Source organism: Chiroxiphia lanceolata, chromosome 2 (genome assembly GCF_009829145.1).
Source record: "Chiroxiphia lanceolata isolate bChiLan1 chromosome 2, bChiLan1.pri, whole genome shotgun sequence".
NCBI classification, from domain to species: domain Eukaryota; kingdom Metazoa; phylum Chordata; class Aves; order Passeriformes; family Pipridae; genus Chiroxiphia; species Chiroxiphia lanceolata.
Window position 1 is genome coordinate 776,621 of NC_045638.1, and position 17,231 is coordinate 793,851.

The 17,231-nt window shown below is 54.3% G+C and overlaps 2 protein-coding genes across 10 annotated transcripts in view; one reads left to right on the forward strand and one right to left on the reverse strand.

The window, feature by feature from the left end:
• LOC116782942 (trifunctional purine biosynthetic protein adenosine-3-like) overlaps positions 1-6,424 on the forward strand; it is a 28,034-nt gene extending 21,610 nt beyond the window's left edge. For 6 of the 9 annotated variants that reach the window (XM_032680063.1, XM_032680070.1, XM_032680064.1 and 3 more), the window contains 8 exons: positions 428-580; positions 1,612-1,818; positions 2,752-2,895; positions 2,992-3,045; positions 3,208-3,338; positions 4,534-4,675; positions 5,205-5,320; positions 5,803-6,424. In XM_032680063.1, coding sequence (XP_032535954.1) covers positions 428-580; positions 1,612-1,818; positions 2,752-2,895; positions 2,992-3,045; positions 3,208-3,338; positions 4,534-4,675; positions 5,205-5,320; positions 5,803-6,075 — 1,220 coding nt within the window. In that variant the 3' untranslated portion in view covers positions 6,076-6,424. Of the gene's footprint in view, positions 1-427; positions 581-1,611; positions 1,819-2,751; positions 2,896-2,991; positions 3,046-3,140; positions 3,339-4,533; positions 4,676-5,204; positions 5,321-5,802 lie in introns of those variants that run through there. The other 3 variants (XM_032680062.1, XM_032680066.1, XM_032680069.1) reach the window with 3 other exon arrangements.
• A 2,238-nt stretch (positions 6,425-8,662) lies between these two features.
• Positions 8,663-17,231, reverse strand: part of LOC116782943 (trifunctional purine biosynthetic protein adenosine-3) — a 31,550-nt gene continuing 22,981 nt past the window's right edge. Inside the window, exons 17-22 of the mRNA XM_032680071.1 lie at positions 16,720-16,923; positions 16,339-16,470; positions 15,641-15,771; positions 13,890-14,031; positions 11,183-11,298; positions 8,663-9,927 (exon numbers count right to left, since the gene is read on the reverse strand). Of these exons, the coding sequence (XP_032535962.1) occupies positions 9,745-9,927; positions 11,183-11,298; positions 13,890-14,031; positions 15,641-15,771; positions 16,339-16,470; positions 16,720-16,923 (908 nt within the window). The 3' untranslated portion in view covers positions 8,663-9,744. The remainder of the gene's footprint in view (positions 9,928-11,182; positions 11,299-13,889; positions 14,032-15,640; positions 15,772-16,338; positions 16,471-16,719; positions 16,924-17,231) is intronic.

Genomic DNA, 17,231 nt, shown 5'->3' on the forward strand with positions numbered 1-17,231 from the left:
CTGGAGAAGAGAAGCCTCTGAGGAGACCTCAGAGCCCCTTCCAGTGCCTGAAGGGGATTATGAAAAGGAGGGAGAGGAACTATTTATATGACCAGAGTGTGACAGCATGAGGGGGAATGGTTTCAAACTGCCAGAGGGCAGGGTGAGATGGGACATTGGGAAGGAATTCCTGGCTGGGAGGGTGGGGAGGCCCTGGCCCAGGTTGGCCAGAGAAGCTGTGGCTGCCCCTGGATCCCTGGAAGTGTCCAAGGCCAGGTTGGACGGGGCTTGGAGCAACCTGGGCTAGTGGAAGGTGCCCCTGCCCATGGCAGGGGTGGCACTGGATGAGCTTTAAGGTCTCTCCCAACCCAAACCATTCTATGACTTTATGACTCCAACCAGCTGCAGATTTCAAACCAAGGGGCTGAGCTGACCCTGTTGTCTGCAGGAGAGGCCCTGCTGAGCCCAGCCAGGCTGTACAGCCCAGCCCTGCTGCCCGTGCTGCGCTCGGGCCACGTGAAGGCCTTTGCCCCCATTGCTGAGGAGGGGCTGCTGGGAGGCATCTCCAGGGTCCTGCCGGAGCACGTCAGCGCCGTGCTGGGTGAGTATCAGAGCTCCCTGTGCCTCTTGGGCAGGACATGGGCTTGGCTCTTCAGCTTCAACTGTAGAGACACTCAGAAACCTCTCTGTCTGAAGAGCTGGGCTGGAATGACCCCAAGTCAGTGCTTTTCCAAAGGTCCCACCAAATCCATTCCTGTTTCAAGTGGCATCAGCTCGTGATCACCGCTCTTGTTGGAGAAGGGACATTTCAGAGGAGTTTGAAGGCAGCACATCTCTAGGACAGGGGGTGTTGGAGAAGATGGTGTGCTCCACAGGCACCTCCACACTGAACCTTGTGACCAAGCAGTGAGGCTTGTTGGGGGCAGTCATTTGCACCGTTTGCTCCACGGTGCCTGTGCACACACACGCTTAGTGCAGCTTTTTGGGAGGCAGCAGCTTCCCCACAACAGCATCTGACATCCCTAAGTAAGGCAGAACTTCCTCTGTTGAAGCCAAAATTGGGCAAAGTATTCAAAAGTTCAAAATAGTAAAGAAAACCATGTTCATGTGAGTCCAAAAACACTGTGGGGATGGGGAGGGGGAGGGAAGGTGTCTGTGGGTCTGACTGGATTTCTCTAGAATGAAATTAGAAAGAATTTTCAAGGCCAGGTTGGACGGGGCTTGGAGCAACCTGGGCTAGTGGAAGGTATCCCTGCCCATGGCAGGGGGTGGGATGGATGGGCTTTAAGGTCCCTCCCAACCCAAACCATTCAGGTTGGACAGGAGGAGGAATTTGTTGCTGGAAAGGGTGGTGAGGCCTTGGCAGGGGCTGCCCAGGGAGGTTTGGAGTGCCCAGCCCTGGAGGTGTCCCAGGAAGGCCTGGCCGTGGCACTCAGTGCTCTGGGCTGGGGGACAAGGTGGGGATGGGGCACAGGGGGGATCCATGGGCTGGGAGGGCTTTTCCAGCCTCAGAGATCCTGGGACTCTGTTATAGCAAGAATTAGTCTCTCAGCTCTTGCAACACCCCGCTGTCCTGGCAGATAATAAATAATGACACACAAATAATGACACACAAATGTCAATCGTTTTCAGACGCTCTCAGCTGGAAGATCCCTGAAATCTTCTGCTGGCTTTACAAGGAGGGGAACCTCTCTGCAGAGGAGATGGCCCAGACCTTTCCTTGTGGGCTCGGGGCGGTGCTGGTGGTGCAGCAGGACCTGGCCCAGCACGTCCTGGGGGCCATCCGGAGGCGGGAGGAGGCTTGGCTCATTGGGAAGGTGGTTGCCCCGTGTCACACAGGTTAGCAGGGTCCTCGTGGGAAGCAAAGCCCCAGAAATGACCCAGAGCGTGGTTTGGTCTCCCTTCAGTGGGGTTTGCACTTAGGGATGTGTTGTTTGTTTTGAAGTGGAGACAGGGTGAGTTGTTTTGGAGGGTGATTCTGGGAAGTGCTGAGCGTGTCCTGGGAGCCATCAGGTGCCCGCAGCTCTGGGGGCCCTGAGACTCCCTGTTGCAAAAGTTGTGTGGTTCACATCTTTTCCCCCTTGTTTCACCAGGCTGGAGGCTCTTTGACACCTCCACATCCACATTCCCTTATCAAATAGTGAGGAGTGAATGTTGCTTCAGAGTGACAGTACCTGGATAACCTCTTACCCCCCAGGTACCTTCTGGAGGCTCCAGTAAATCTCTCAGATATTAGTTGACATTTTACCACAATCCTGGTAATCAACTCACCTCCTTCCCAGCCTGCACAGATCCATGTAAAGGCTGAGGATCTGTGCATCTGATGAGCTGTGGATGGTCTGTGTGATGGTAGGGCTGAAGGTGTGTCCATTGACTGACATCCAGCATGATGTGAGCCAAAATCCTTCTGGAAACCAAACATTTTGGGCAGCCAGCTCCATCAACATGGGTTTTAGTGTCATTTTGCAACATGAGAGGAAGAGGAAGATGGGAATAACAGATGGGGCTAAGCCTTGGGAAGGCCAGGCCATGCCCAGGCCCTCTGAACACCTCTGGGAGTGAGTAACACAAAAGGGATCAGCACAACCCCTGTGAGCTGGGCTGGTCAAGCAGTGAGTGCCTTTGTAGTCCCACCAGTGCCAGCAGAAACTTGTTGCTGATGCACCTTGTCATTGAAACTTATTGTTACTAAACCATGTTCAAGTTTATAAGTTCAACAGGGTCAGTTCAGAGGGCAAAGTCACGTCTAACGCTTTCCTCCTGTGTTTGGAGGAGGTTCCCACATCCAAGTGGAGAACCTGGTGGAGGCCCTGCAGCAGAGCAGCCCCCAGGGCCTGCTGGGTGACACCACCATGGATCCTCGGCACCAGCCCAGGAGGAGGAAGGTGAAGGTGGCAGTTCTCGTCTCTGGAACAGGTGAGCTTCCATTGTCCTGGCACAGGGAAATGTCCTGGCACAGGAGAGCTTGGGATCAGCCCTGACCCAGGTGCATCCACCTTGACTTTCCTTCAGGAGAGTCTGCAGACCTTCTGAAGCCGGGCTTGCACTTTGACCAGAGTCCAGGAGGTGTGTTGTGCTGCTTAAAGGAGCTGTGTCAGTGCTCCAGTTCCTTTGTGCTGTTTGGATAGTTGTGAAAAACCATATTTTTGTTGGATGAGCAGGGCTGGGAGCTCATCCCAGTGCCTGGGGGCTCATGTCTGTCCCCCATGTTTGCTCTGTGTGTCTGAGGCACGACCCTCCCCGCGCTCATCGCTTACACCAGGGAGCCAGGCAGCTGTGCCCAGGTCGTCCTTGTCATCTCCAACAAGTCTGGTGTGGAAGAACTCCGGAATGCAGCCCGGGCTGGAATTCCCACCAGGGTAAAGACACCTGTTTCCTTTCCTTCTTCTCCCCAGCTCCCGACCCCGGAGCAGTTCAGGGGTCACTGCTGGGGAGAACTTTCCCCGTGGCTCAGAGCATGGGGACACAGCTGGCAGAGCTGGAAGGAGAGGCAGGGCTGGGAGTCCTCACAGGGGGCTGGGAGTCCTCACAGGGGGCTGGGAGTCCTCACAGGGGGCTGGGAGTCCTCACAGGGGGCTGGGAGTCCTTCCCAGCTCCTCAGGGAGGGAAACAGCCAGAGTTAGGAAGGGATTTAAACTGCTGGTTTGGGTCTGAGATTGCAGCCCATGAGCTTCAAGCTTTGGCTGAAATCAGTGAGACTTCAGGTTCTGCAAGACACATGAACATGTTTCCCCTGGGCTTATCCCTTCTCAGAATCATAAAATCCCAGACTGGAACCATCCAGTGCCACCCCCTGCCATGGGCAGGGACACCTTCCACCAGCCCAGGTTGCTCCAAGCCCCGTCCAACCTGGCCTTGGGCACTTCCAGGGATCCAGGGGCAGCCACAGCTTCTCTGGCCAACCTGGGCCAGGGCCTCCCCACTCTCCCAGCCAGGAATTCCTTCCCAATATCCCCTCTAACCCTGCCTTTTGGCAGTTTGAAGCCATTCCTCCTTGTCCTGTCCCTCCAGCCCTTGTTTAAAGTCCATCCAAGTCCCTCTCCAGGTCTCTTCAGACACTGGAAGGGGCTCTGAGGTCTCCCCAGAGCCTTCTCTTCTCCAGGATGAAAACCTGTGTCTCATGTTGTGCTGAATAATCCCACAATCATCAAGGCTGGAAGAGCCCTCCAGGATCACCCAGTCCCACCCCAGCACCACCACAATCACCCTCAACCCATGTCCCCAGGGGCCACATCCAGACACCTCTGGAACACTCCCAGACACAGGGACTCCACCACCTCCCTGGGACACTTATTCCAAGGCCTGACCACTCCTGCAGGGAAAGATTGTTTCTAATCTCCAATCTGACCCTGCCCTGGTGCAGTTTGAGGCCATTTCCTCTCCTCCTTTCCCTTGGGACATGAACGAGTCTGGCCCCCACCTCACTCCAAGCTCCTTTTAAATCATAGAGTGCCCTGGAATGAATCCAGTTTGTTCCTATTTGCTGCCCCAGTTGTTGCCCTCAATCCCAGCGAGCTGTTCCCATGACATGGTTTTGCTGTTGGAATGTTCCAGGTGATTGACCACAAGCTGTACGGGAGTCGCTCGGAGTTCGACAGCACAATCGACCGAGTGCTGGAGGAGTTTGCTGTGGAGCTGGTCTGTCTGTCAGGGTTTGTGAGGGTTTTGTCCAGCCCTTTTCTCCGAAAATGGAAAGGTAGGAAATTGTAAGTGTAGAAGGGAACCTATACAGGGATGGTGGGTCTCACGAGGACTCCCCTGCTGGAGTTCTGTCCTTTGGTTAATCCCTCAGCCTCGCTGGCACTGAGGACATTCCAGCAGGGGGGCTGCCCTGTGCTTCCAGTCCTCCTGCCAGTGGGATTCTGGCCGTGGCTTGGCACAGAAACCCCCTGTGCTGCATCAGGGGTGACAGGGGGCAGAGGCAGGGCACCGAGTGGCTCTGCTGCCTCCCCTGGGAAGGGCTTTGATCCTGCCCTTTGCCAAGGAGCTCTGCTGGGGGGTCCTGCTGAACTCACTGCCTGCAGTTTCCTGTCATTAAAAATGGGAGAGAGACTGATTTCTCCTGGAAGAGCAGAATTCCCTCAGACCAGGCCAGAGGTGCTCAGTGCTGTTTGGAACCACTCATCTCACCTCACTTATATTTTTTAAGGAAATTCAGTTCAAATTATCATTTTTTCTCTCTCTCTTTTTTTTTTTTTTTTTTTTTATTCCTCTCTAATGTCCAGGGAAAATTTTGAATGCTTCTCCTTCACTTTTTCCACTCATCAAGGATGGAAATGCCCCTCAGGAGCCCCCCCAAAGTGGATTCAAGGTCACAGGCTGCACTGTGCATTTTGTCCTGGTGAGTGTCTTCAGGAACAGGAACTGGCTTTTTTCTTTCCTTTCCAAAGGCAGAGGCAGGCAGAGGGAACAGGGATGTGTGGGAACCTTGGGGTTGTTACCAGTAAAAGGCAGGGGGTTATGTTGTATTTGGGGTTTCTTAAAGTCCCCTTTTCTTCCTTTGTATTTTGGGGTGAGTTTTGCAGTTTCTCCCACTCTCAGCACTGGCCCAGAGCCTGCCATCCCTGATGTCCCCCTGGGGTCACGGAGGTGTCCCTTGGGCAGGTGGCACCTCTCCAGCCTGCCATCCCACATCCCTCCCTGATGTCCCCTGAGGTCACAGAGGTGTCCCTTGGGCAGGTGGGTCCCTCTCCAGGGGTGCTTGGAACTTTCTGCCCCCGACCACCCGCGTGCCCACCGAGCTCTCTGCCCTGTCAGCATCACCCAGGACCTCCCTGAGCCCGCTCAGCCCCCCCTCTGAACCCCCCCCCTGTCCCATTCCAGGAGGACTCCGGCCCCAGGGCCGTGATCCACCGGGAGCCCATCCCCGTGCGGGCGGAGGACACGGAGCAGGCGCTGGCGGAGCGGGTGAAGGAGGCCGAGTGCCGCGCCTTCCCCGTGGCCCTGCAGCTTGTGGCCAGCGGGGCCATGAGCCTGGGAGCCGATGGAAGAACCTCCTGGAAGCAGGAGAGCCAAAGTCTGGGACTGCACGGGGAGAAGGGAGACTGCACGTCCTCCCTCGTGGCTCCGGAGCCTCGGGAACACGGTGGGGAGTAGGCGGGAAACGAGGGGCTCCTTCGTGCTCACCTTCCCTCCCCCTCCTCCTCCCTGGGCTGCTCTCTGGTGTGTCCATGTCTCAGGTTTCCACTCCCAGCCTTTTCCCTCAGCTCACACCTTTCCTTACACTCCTCTCGGAAAATTGGCTCTGGAAGCCAAGCTGTGCTTTCAGATTTGGAATTTCTTGGTTCTGTTCTTTGGTCTGTGAAGGACATAACGAGTTCCAGGGATGGCTCCGGCTGTGGAACTGCTCCGCTGCTCCCGAGGGAAAGTCATTCTTCCAAGGGATCCGTTTTTGTGGCTGCAGCACACAGCAGAGCCCTGGGAGCTTCCCAAAACAACCCCAGACAGGGACTGTGCTGCTCTCAGAGCAGGAGGAGAAAGATGTGGAACTGCTGGAGAGAGTCCAGAGGAGGCCACTGAGCTGATCCCAGGGTTGGAGCCCCTCTGTTCTGGGACAGGCTGGGAGAGCTGGGGGGGTTCACCTGGAGAAGAGAAGGATCCAGGGAGAGCTGAGAGCCCCTGGCAGGGCCTAAAGGGGCTCCAGGAGAGCTGGAGAGGGACTGGGGACAAGGGATGGAGGGACAGGACACAGGGAATGGCTTCCACTGCCAGAGGGCAGGGAGAGATGGGATATTGGGAAGGAATTCCTCGCTGTGAGGAGGGGGGAGGCCCTGGCACCCAAACCATTCCATGATTCTTGGTGTGTCTGCCAGAATTGGGACCTTCGTGCAAGTAACAAATCAGGAAGAAAGCCAGAAAAGCCAAACCAGAAATGAAGTGGCCAGAGATGAATTTTCCAGAGGAGGGATCAACAAGAGCCATTTGATGCAGTGGGAAAAATCTATTCCTGTTCTGTGGTGTGTCCTGGAAGGGCCCTGCTGTGTCTGTGCTCTTGGCTGTGTTGGGCTGTGTGGGAGCAGCATCAGCTCCAGTTCCAAAGGCTGAATTTTCCCCTTTTTTTATTCTGTGTAGTGGCTTTACTGTGGCATGTGGGGATTGATACTCAGGGAGGGGAGGAATTCAGTTCCCTCCTGTAAACTGCCATTCCTGGACAGAAATCTGGATCTGTCCCTTGCACTGCAACGACTGGAGCAAGGAAGGTGTGTTTTTCAGGATCTGGGAGAAATAGGAAGAACTGCACCCAGGCAAGGTTATGGAATATTTGGTATAGAAAACTTCTGAGATCAAAGCACTGCTTGGTTTGTGTTTGGTCTGTTGTAACTGTGGAGTAGCTTCCTGCTGTACTTCATTGGAATTGCATGGCTGTTCCAAAGCAACAAATAAAGTGTTAAAAGAGAAGAGGGTGCTGGTTGTGCTCTGCTGGGTCTCCAGCTGATCCCATGGTTGGAACAGCTCGGATTTCTCTGTGCTCCTCCCTCCCCTCTGGGGTTGGGTCTGGTGAGGGTTTAGTTACCAGGTTGTTCTTTTTCCAGAGGGGAAACTGAACAAAGATCCAGCTCACTGGGAAACTCCTTTTTAGGCATTTGTAGAAATACAGAGGGGTCAGAGGGGCTTTGGACAAGGGATGGAGTGACATGACAAGGGGAATGGCTTCCCAGTGCCAGAGGGCAGGGATAGATGGGATATTGGGAAGGAATTCCTGGCTGGGAGGGTGGGGAGGCCCTGGCCCAGGTTGGCCAGAGAAGCTGTGGCTGCCCCTGGATCCCTGGAAGTGTCCAAGGCCAGGTTGGACGGGGCTTGGAGCAACCTGGGATGTGGAAGGTGTCCCTGCCCATGGCAGGGGTGGCACTGGGTGGTTTTTAAGGTCCCTCCCAACACAAACCAGTCTGGGATTCCACGACATCCCATTTACCAGCAGCCTTAGGTGGCAAAATACCTGAGTCTGGATCAGTGTGGTGGAGTTGGGGGTGTTGGATTGGGGGTGTTGGATTGGGGGTGATGGATTTGAGGGTGTTGGATTTTGGGGTGTTGGATTGGGGGGTGTTGGATTGGGGGGTGATGGATTTGGGGGTGATGTAGTGGGGTGCTGGATTTGGGGGTGTTGGATTTGGGGGTGATGGATTTGGGGGTGTTGGATTTGGGGGTGCTGGATTTGGGGGTGATGGATTTGGGGGTGATGGATTTGGGGGTGATGGATTTGGGGGTGTTGGATTGGGGGGTGATGGATTGGGGGGTGATGGATTGGGGGGTGATGCAGAGGGGTGTTGGATTTTGGGGTGATGGATTTGGGGGTGATGCAGAGGGATGCTGGATTTGGGGGTGTTGTATTGGGAGTGTTGGATTTGGGGGTGTTGGATTGGGAGTGTTGGATTTGGGGGTGTTGGATTGGGGGGTCATGCAGTGGGGTGCTGGATTTGGAGCCTCTGTGTGTCCTGCCTTTCTGGCAGTGACCCAACTGCTCTGATCAATAATGTGATGCTTATTTAACATGGTATTTATTCACTGCACAGGCAGTGATGTCACCCCTCTAAGCCTCTGTTTCTCCTGACTCCCCTGCCTGGAGCAGCACTGAGGCTGTGTGACCTCCCCTGCCCTGCTTCCAAGAACATCCCCTTTCCCAAACTCCTCCAGCTTCCTGGTAAAGGAATTCCAAGGAAATATTTTTAGATTTTTTTTTTTTTACCTTATTAGACTTTATTTCAAATCCAGAGGAGATTATGCCAACATGGAAGTACCATCAGGACATGAGAGCCCAGAATAAAATCAGCTTTCTCTGTATTAAGGGGGAGCTCTAAAGCACATCCTCAGCTCCCTCTCCTTTGTGGGAGGGAAGCCTGATTCCTTGAGTGAGTACATTAAAATGGTTCCACAGCTGTACTAAAATATTAAAAGAAAACCACAGGTGTTGAGCTGCACAAAGACCTGGATTGTTTTCCCATGTTCACAGTCCCTGGGTGTCCATCAGTGCCACTCCAGGTGGGAACACTGCTCCAAGGATAAAGGCACTCCAGAATTCCCGAGGAATGTCTCACAAGCCAAGGACAAGTTTTGTGTCAGGTCTTTCTGCTCATTTTAAAAACCCAGAAACCCGACTGCTCTGGTGCTGGACGAATCTCTGAGGGGAATTCCTGGGCTTTCACGTGGGAATGCTGAGGGAAAATGGGCAGCACACACTGAATCCCATTGGCATCTGACTGACAGCAGGTTCAGTGCTTGGAATTCCAGGATATATCAAAGAACTGGGCCAGACAAGATCTACCACCACCAAACCAGAAACTGGATGGTAAAAAATCCAACAGCTGGTGTTTGGGGAGGCTGGTTTTTCTTGGTTTGCCCCAAGTTTTTATGAGTGAAAGTTTCTGCCTTTCTCTTCCATTGTGCTTTTCCCCCAGACACTTCCCAGCAGAGCCCAGGAGAAGCCCTGTCCCAGCCTGTGGCTCTGCCAGAGCAGCTCTGCTGTCCCCATTCAGTCCCAGGGGTGCTCAGCTCCCTCTGGAACCACCGGGGTGGGTTTGCTTTGTTAGGAAAGCGACCGACACCCGAAATGTTGGCAAGGAAGTGATTATAATTAGGAAGCACCAGAGCCATTGCTGCACCTCCTGGGAACAGCCTCAGCATTCCCGTTTGTGGCTTTCTCTGGATTTTATTTGAATCTTTACCCCTGTGAGACCATGAGGTGAGTGAAGGGAACACTGTCCGTGCTGTGGGTCAGCCAGGGCCCCCCAGCTGTTCCCTCCGAGGATATCCATGGACGTGCTGCTGCTCCTACTTCCAGCAGATCTTCCCAGCCTCCCCCACTCTCACAGCACCGCTGGCCACGAGCTGCAGGGCAGCGGGGAAAGCCCTGTGCTCCGCCTCCTTCACCCGCTCCGCCAGCGTCTGCTCCGTGTCGCCCACCTTCACCGGCACCGCCTCCTGGAAGATGATGGCTCCGGCATCCACCTCCTCCTGCGGGAACAGCAGCCACGGCGTTGGGAGGGAAGGGCCTGGCTGGGGGACACGGCCACGGCCAGCTGCCTCAGGGATCCTGTCACCGTGTCACCGTGTCACTGTGCTGGGACACGGGGGGGGCTGATGGCAGGAGGGCGGGGAAGGCCCTGGAGCCGATTTTGGCCCGGGAAGGGTTCAAGGGAAAGCAGGAGGGAGCAGAAACTCCAGGGAGCAACCACTGTGCTCCAGAACACACCAAAAGCTCTGTTAACGAGGGACACGAGGGGCTGGACTGGGCAGGACGGTGGCATTTCAATCCCGAGGGGGGAATGAGCCAGACCCTGGCACAGAGCCAGGACAGGATCCAGCCCTTCCCTGGGGAAGATCCCTGCGGGTCAGGGATTGTTCCTCAGGGCACTGCCACACACAGAAACCCCGGGGCATGGCCCAGAGGAAGGGATGCAGTTTTCCCTTCTAGCTGGAAAAATAATTTCTGCCTCTTTATCCAAGAGAAAGGAAAAATCCTGAGGAGAGATCCCAGCAGCAGTGGAAGGGGGAGCAGGAGGAGGGGAGCCAAGTTCCCCTGAGCTGAACAGAGTGGAACAAAGTCTCCCTGGCCTGATAAAAACGTGTCTCTCAAGCTGAGACACCTCTGGGGTCGGTTTGATGAAGTTCTGACCAACAAAAAGTGTCAAGTTTTCCTGTTCCCACAAACGTGGGATCACTCCTTAAAAAAAATTAAAAATCCCAGCTTCTCGTGACATTTCCAGTGGGTTTTTGGGGGGGGTTTATTTTTGGGGGTTTTCCTTTGTGGTGTTTTGGTTTTTGTTTGTGGGGTTTGTTTGTTTGAGGGTTTTGTTTGTTGTAGTTTTTCCTTTTTTTTTGAAAGCAACAACCAAGGCAGGTCATAGGATAAACTCCAAGCAGCTGGGCCGTGTTCAATAAAGATTTTGGCTTAGCCAAGGCCTTACATGAATTAGTCCCCCCACTCCAAAGGGTGGAAGGGAGCAGAGGGATGCTCAGGGAAGAAGTTCCCCTAGGGAAAGCTTAAACTCCCGGCCAGACTCTTCATTTCCAGCCCCCTCTGCAGGGACAGCAAACTACAGCACTGCCCTGATCTCTAAAATCCCTGTGATGCAGGGACAGGATGTTCTGAGGGCACAAAGGAGGGAAGGGGGTCAGACTGGAGGGTCTGGGGTGTTCCAAGCAGGCTCTGGGGTGGGGGCTGGGAGGCTGCTGGGTGCTGGGGCCCAGGGGGGAGGGAGGGACTCACAGCCACGAAGTGCACGGTGCAGCCCGTGACGCGCACGCCCGCCTGCAGCACCAGCCGGTGCGCGTGGGCCCCCTTGAAGGACGGCAGCAGGGACGGGTGGATGTTCAGGATCTTCCCTGCAAAAGGACAAGGGGGGTTACTGGCCCTCAGCACTGACCAGGGTGTGCAAGGCCCCACAGCCAACAGAGGCATCGAATCACTCGTGAATGGGGGTTTTCACCGGTTTTGGTGGCACTGGATCCAACACCCAACGTGTTCCGGGGTCTCGCTGGTTCCCAAATACCAGTGGCTGAAGGACATTTCTCCAGGGATTAATAATGATGGATTTATGGATGGAGCTGTCCCTTCCCTCAGCATCTTGTTCTCCTTTGATCCCAGGATCCCTGAGGCTGGAAAAGCCCTCCCAGCCCATGGATCCCCCCTGTGCCCCATCCCCACCTTGTCCCCCAGCCCAGAGCACTGAGTGCCACGGCCAGGCCTTCCTGGGACACCTCCAGGGCTGGGCACTCCAAACCTCCCTGGGCAGCCCCTGCCAAGGCCTCACCACCCTTTCCAGCAGCAAATTCCTCCTCCTGTCCAACCTGAGCCTCCCCTGGCACAGTTTGAGGCCATTTCCCCTTCTCCTGTCCCTTGTTCCCTGGGAGCAGAGCCCGACCCCCCCTGAGCTCCAACATCTTTCTCCCAACCTGGGGCAGTTCCAAACCACACAAGAGATCCCCCCAGGACAAGGCAACACTTCTTCAGTCTGGACTTTTCCTCCACACCTGTTTTGGCTTAATAAAAGCCAACAGCTCCTCCATACAGGAGCCCTTCTCTCTGCCCTTCCCAAAGTCTGCCACTGCTTTCCACGGGGATCCCAAAATGGATAATGGGACCTCTAAGGACCAACCACATGGTGATGACCCCGGGAGCCCCCACCTTCCCCTGCCCTGAGAGGGGGGAGAACCTTAGTCCCTCTCCAGCTGTGAGGTAAAGGTTGGTCAAAGGTTGGACTTGGTGATCTTGGAGGTCTTATCCAGCCTTAACAACTCTGGGATTGTGGGAGGGAGAGGGGCAGCCTGTGCCCTCACCACTGGGAGGAAACCTTTCCTTCTGGCAGCCTTCCCCTGTTCTGCTCCTGCTGTGTCTGTGACAGCTCCTCCTGCCTGTTCTGGCCCAGAGTGAAGCCCAGACAAAACCCCTTTTGAAGCAGCACCATCTGCTTAAAATTGGTAACCAAACTGGGTTACCTGCTGCTTGAGCCAAAAACCATCAGGGGCAGTGGCTGAAAACCCCACTCTGCACTTCTGCCTCAGTTTCCCATCAGAAGCTGCTCCAAAGGAATGTTCCCGTCTGCTTGGGTTTGTTTGGGTTTGTTTAAATCTGTCCTGTCTGAGAACATTCATCATTAACACTGTCAAGCTGTTAAGAGAGAGTTTCACAACTCCCTTCACGCTCCGTGTCCTTGTGACTGAGAGAGAAAGAAGAAAGAAGCAGCTTTTATCAGAGCTCCATTCAGTGCTGGGCATTCAAAAAACGAGTTTAACCCCCCTGTACTGAGAAGGTCTTTCCTTTTGCTCTCAGTTTTACATGTACAGCAAACCCTGCCTGTGCAGGGCGACCATCAGAGCTCTGTCCCTAAATCAGAAGGGACTAAACCCTTTATTTGCACAACATTCTGCACTAGAGGAAGTTCTTTTCCATCCCCCACACAGGCACATCTGTTGAGTGAGGGGTTCTCTCTCCTAATCCCAGCTGCCCATGGGCATTGACACCTCCTGGGCTCTGAATGGACAAACAAAACCCGTTCCCCCCACAGCTCCCAAACCCCAGGAATGGCCTCAGGAACACCTGCTTTGCTCCACTGCTTTCAAAGAGAGGTTTGAAAAGTAGTTCAGGTGTGAAGTGTCCCAGACACACCCAGGGGAACACAAAAGTCACCATGTGAGCAATAAAAGCTGCCAGGTCCAGGTGCCCAGGCTGGGGCTGCTCTGAGCAGGAGCTGCTTGAACAACCCTGAGCCCAAAGCAGAGCAAAGAGCAGCAGCTCTGCGTGTTCAGGGCTCCCTGGAGGGAACAGGGAGAGAGGAGAGGAAGGGGACAACCAGGGGTGGGAGGGCAGCCCCTGGAGCTGTTCCAGCCTCTCAAAGACCTGGAAAAACTGTAGAAGAGGAGCAGAGTGGAGACACTGTGAACATTCTGGCTAAACAAGACCTGGATCTGCCACCACTCACAGCCTCAGGCAGCTCCTGAGGTGTCTGGCCAGGTTCTGTTATCCAAACTGCAGTGCTGCCCACTTTGGTGGGTTTACACAGATCCAAAGCAGCTCCTCTGTCAGGAAGGAATTCCCAGGGGCTGGAGGATCACCTCTCCCCAGCCAACACCTGCCCTGCACCTCATATTTGCAGAGCTCTAAAGTCTTCACAGCCTTCTTTTAAATATTTTCTAATAAATCAAGGACTACAAGACCCGTCCTCGCCCTTGGCCTCCTTAAACCCCTGCACAAATGAGAGAGGGAAAGGGGGAAACTCTGCCTTTTCCTTACAGGATGGAAGAGTCTTGTTTCATGGGATCACAGCAGGGTTTGGGTTGGAAGGGGACCCCGGAGATCTCCTTGTTTCCTGCACACCCAGAACCAACCCGCTCCTTTCTCCACCTTTTTTGCACCGTGTTTTCCCTGATGACAAAGTGCTGCAGTTTAAATGCCCCCAGCACCCAGCTGGGCTCACCTTCCCACTTCTTGACGAAGGGCCCCGAGAGGATCCTCATGAACCCCGCCAGGCAGACGAGCTCCACACAGAACTCCCGCAGCGCTTCGTCGACGGCGCAGTCGAAGTCGGCGCGGCTGGGGAAGGCCGTGTGCTCGATCACCTGCAACCAACCACAGGCACGTGGGCAGGGGCAGCTCCAGCAGCAGGAACAGCTCCTGGATGCACAAACATTCCCTCTTTGCTCCCAGCCACGGGAGGGACCCTCGGAAGGAAGAGGAGCTGGGTGTGGGCAGGCCCAGGGCAGCGGCCCCGGCGCTCCGCAGAGCTCGGCCCACCCAAGGCCTCTGGGGGTTTTAAGCAGCTGCACCTTGGCAAAAATGGTACCACAAAACCTTGAGAAAAAGGCCAATCCCAAACTCCTAAAGAGCCCCCAGTGCAGACCCAGGGAATCACGGAGTCCTGGCAGGGACTGTACAGCTGGGTTTGGGTTGGGAGGGACCTTAAAGCCCATCCAGTGCCACCCCTGCCATGGGCAGGGACACCTTCCACCAGCCCAGGTTGCTCCAAGCCCCGTCCAGCCTGGAATTGGACAATTCCAGGGATCCAGGGGCAGCCACAGCTTCTCTGGGCAACCTGGGCCAGGGCCTCCCCACCCTCCCAGCCAGGAATTCCTTCCCAATATCCCATCTCTCCCTGCCCTCTGGCAGTGGGAAGCCATTCCCTGTGTCCTGTCCCTCCATCCCTTGTCCCCAGTCCCTCTCCAGCTCTCCTGGAGCCCCTTTAGGCCCTGCAAGGGGCTCTCAGGTCTCCCTGGAGCCTTCCCTTCTCCAGCTGAACCCACCCAGCTCCCCCAGCCTGAGTTCTGTGTTTTCCATCCAGGATATATCCCCTAATTTAGGCAGGAAGAAGGCACGACTAACTAACTGGAAGCATCCAGTCTCTTAAATAAAAGTACCTGTGAATCCCCACCAGAGTCACCAGAACTGCTCAGGTGACCATCAGCTCCCCCACACTCCAACCTTTTTCCTCAGAAAAACCTGAGGGTTGGAACTGGATGAGCTTTAAGTTTCCTTCCAACCCAAAGCAGTGACTCTGTGACTCTGTGGTTCCATGTTTGCTCCTCCCCTGCACACCATGGACATCTCTCACTTGTGACTTTTGTGTCCTCCCAAACAAGAGCCAGATCCCAAAGTTAAGAGCAAAGTTAAAGCTATCAGCAAATTATTAAAGTTAACAGCAAAGCTTTGGGCCCCAATTTCCCAGTGAAAAAGGACTGGAAAACGCTTCTAAGTCAGGACAGGATCATTTCAGATCTGTAATTCGAGAGACAAGGCAGCCCTGGATCCATGGACACCAAGGGAATGAATCCTGGGGAGCCTGAAGTCAGTGGAAGGTCCCACTGAGTGTGACCTCTCTATTCCATTCAACTGAACCACCACGTCATTTTAAAGCTCAACTCAGATAAAACAGGATGTTCCTTTAGTGTCAATGCACTAAAGTTAAATAAATGGCAAAGTTTAAGCTGTGGCTGTGAAGGTTTTGTGCTGGTTTAACATAAAAGTGCTCCCCAAAGCACCAGGACTGCTGGCAGAGCAGGAGAAAAGGAGGCACTTTGTTTCCCCATGTTAGTTTGCCCAAGGGCACAAATCCCTGACAGGCCAAGGGAGAAAAGCCAAGGCTCCCTGTCCTCTTATCCCAGAAAACTCACAGCACCTTCCTGCTGGAGTCAGAGTTAGTGGGGGCTGCTTTTCCAAGAGGGAAATGCTCACCCTTGTAGGGATCCCAGCTCTCTCAGCTTTCCTCAGCCCCTCCACCCCGGGCTTGTTGGACACCACCAGGACGATCTGGGCAAAACTGTTGCTCTTCTTGGTGCTGTTGATCAGGGCTTCCAGGTTTGTGCCTGGGGGGAAAGGATTCATGGATGTCAAGTCTCTCCCGGAGAACAAACCCAGTGAGCAGCTGGGAGAGGCTTTAAATAAGCAGCAAGGTGGGGAGACCAAAGCAAAGAGCTCTGATGTAACATTAATCCTGCTTTAATTGATCTCACTGATCTGGACTGGGACAGCTGAAGGCTCCAGGGCCTTTCCTGGCAACTGCACTTGGAAAGGGGAATTGATAGCACTGGAATGATGGTCTGAGTAAGTGGGAATACTGGGAACACATATGGCAGGAAGAAATCCCATTCTATCTGTGAAATGATGGTGCTGTTCCACAGGGCACCCCAGGGGTGTTTGGGTCTGGACACGGGCAGGGATTTGGGGATGAACTGAGCACAGATACAGTTCATGGTTTGCAGCAGAGGTTAAAAATCCTCCTGTTTGTGACTGAAATTAATCCAAGGGCAAAACCTCTCCCGCCTGTTAGAAGCCTCTCAGAGTGCCCAGGGAGAGCTCCACGGGCTTGGAACCCCAGCTGAATTCCTGCTCAGCAGTCTGGTTCACATGGGGGTAAAGAGTGTGATCCTCACCTGTTCCAGAGATCAGGACAGCCACCTTCACCTTGCCTGCCTGCATCCTGCCCTGGAGGTGGCTCTGCACAGACAGGGACCTGTTGGCCTGCAAGGCTCGCTGCAGATTGTGGACTTGAACGCTGTCAGAGCCTGAGCAAGGACAAGGAAACACCCAAAACCAACAAAACAATGTGTAAATACAGGGAGAAACAGAAAGAGGAGGAAAGCACCTGTGAAAGAGATGAATGGAATGAAATGTCATTTAATATCCCAAGAAAAAAGTCATGGAGGTGCCAAGGAGGAGGTTTGCAGCTGATCCCCAGGAAGTCTCCCCTCCCAGAAGGGGAATTCAGCTCTGCTTTTTTTTCTTATTTTCCCAAGAAAAAAAAGTTTAATAACCTTTTTGCAGGGGGACAACCTTCCCAATGAGCCAGGCTGCCTCGTGTCTCTGGACATCCTGCAGGACCTGCTGAGCCATCTCCTTCTGCACCACCAGCACGGCCCCGACCCCGCAGTTGAACGTCCGGGCCATCTCCTCCTCAGACAGGTTCCCTTCCTTGTGCAGCCAGCTGAAGATTTCAGGGATCTTCCAGGTAAGAGCATCTGGAGAGATTTGGAAATACAAACCAAGAGTGGAAATCACTACCAGTGGACAAACAGGAAAATTACTGGGGTATGAAGAGGTAAAATCTGTGACACGAGTCTCCCTCTGCCCTCGGTTCCACCGGGTGAGGGCGATTTCCAGCAGCACAAAAATGCTACTGCACGAGGCACTGGGAAGGAACTCCAAGGACAGGAAGTTTGTTTCTTGTCATGTTCTCTTGAAAATGGTTCTATCTCATTTCTACAGAATCATGGAATGGTTTGGGTGGGAAGGACCTTAAAGCCCATCCAGTCCCACCCCTGCCATG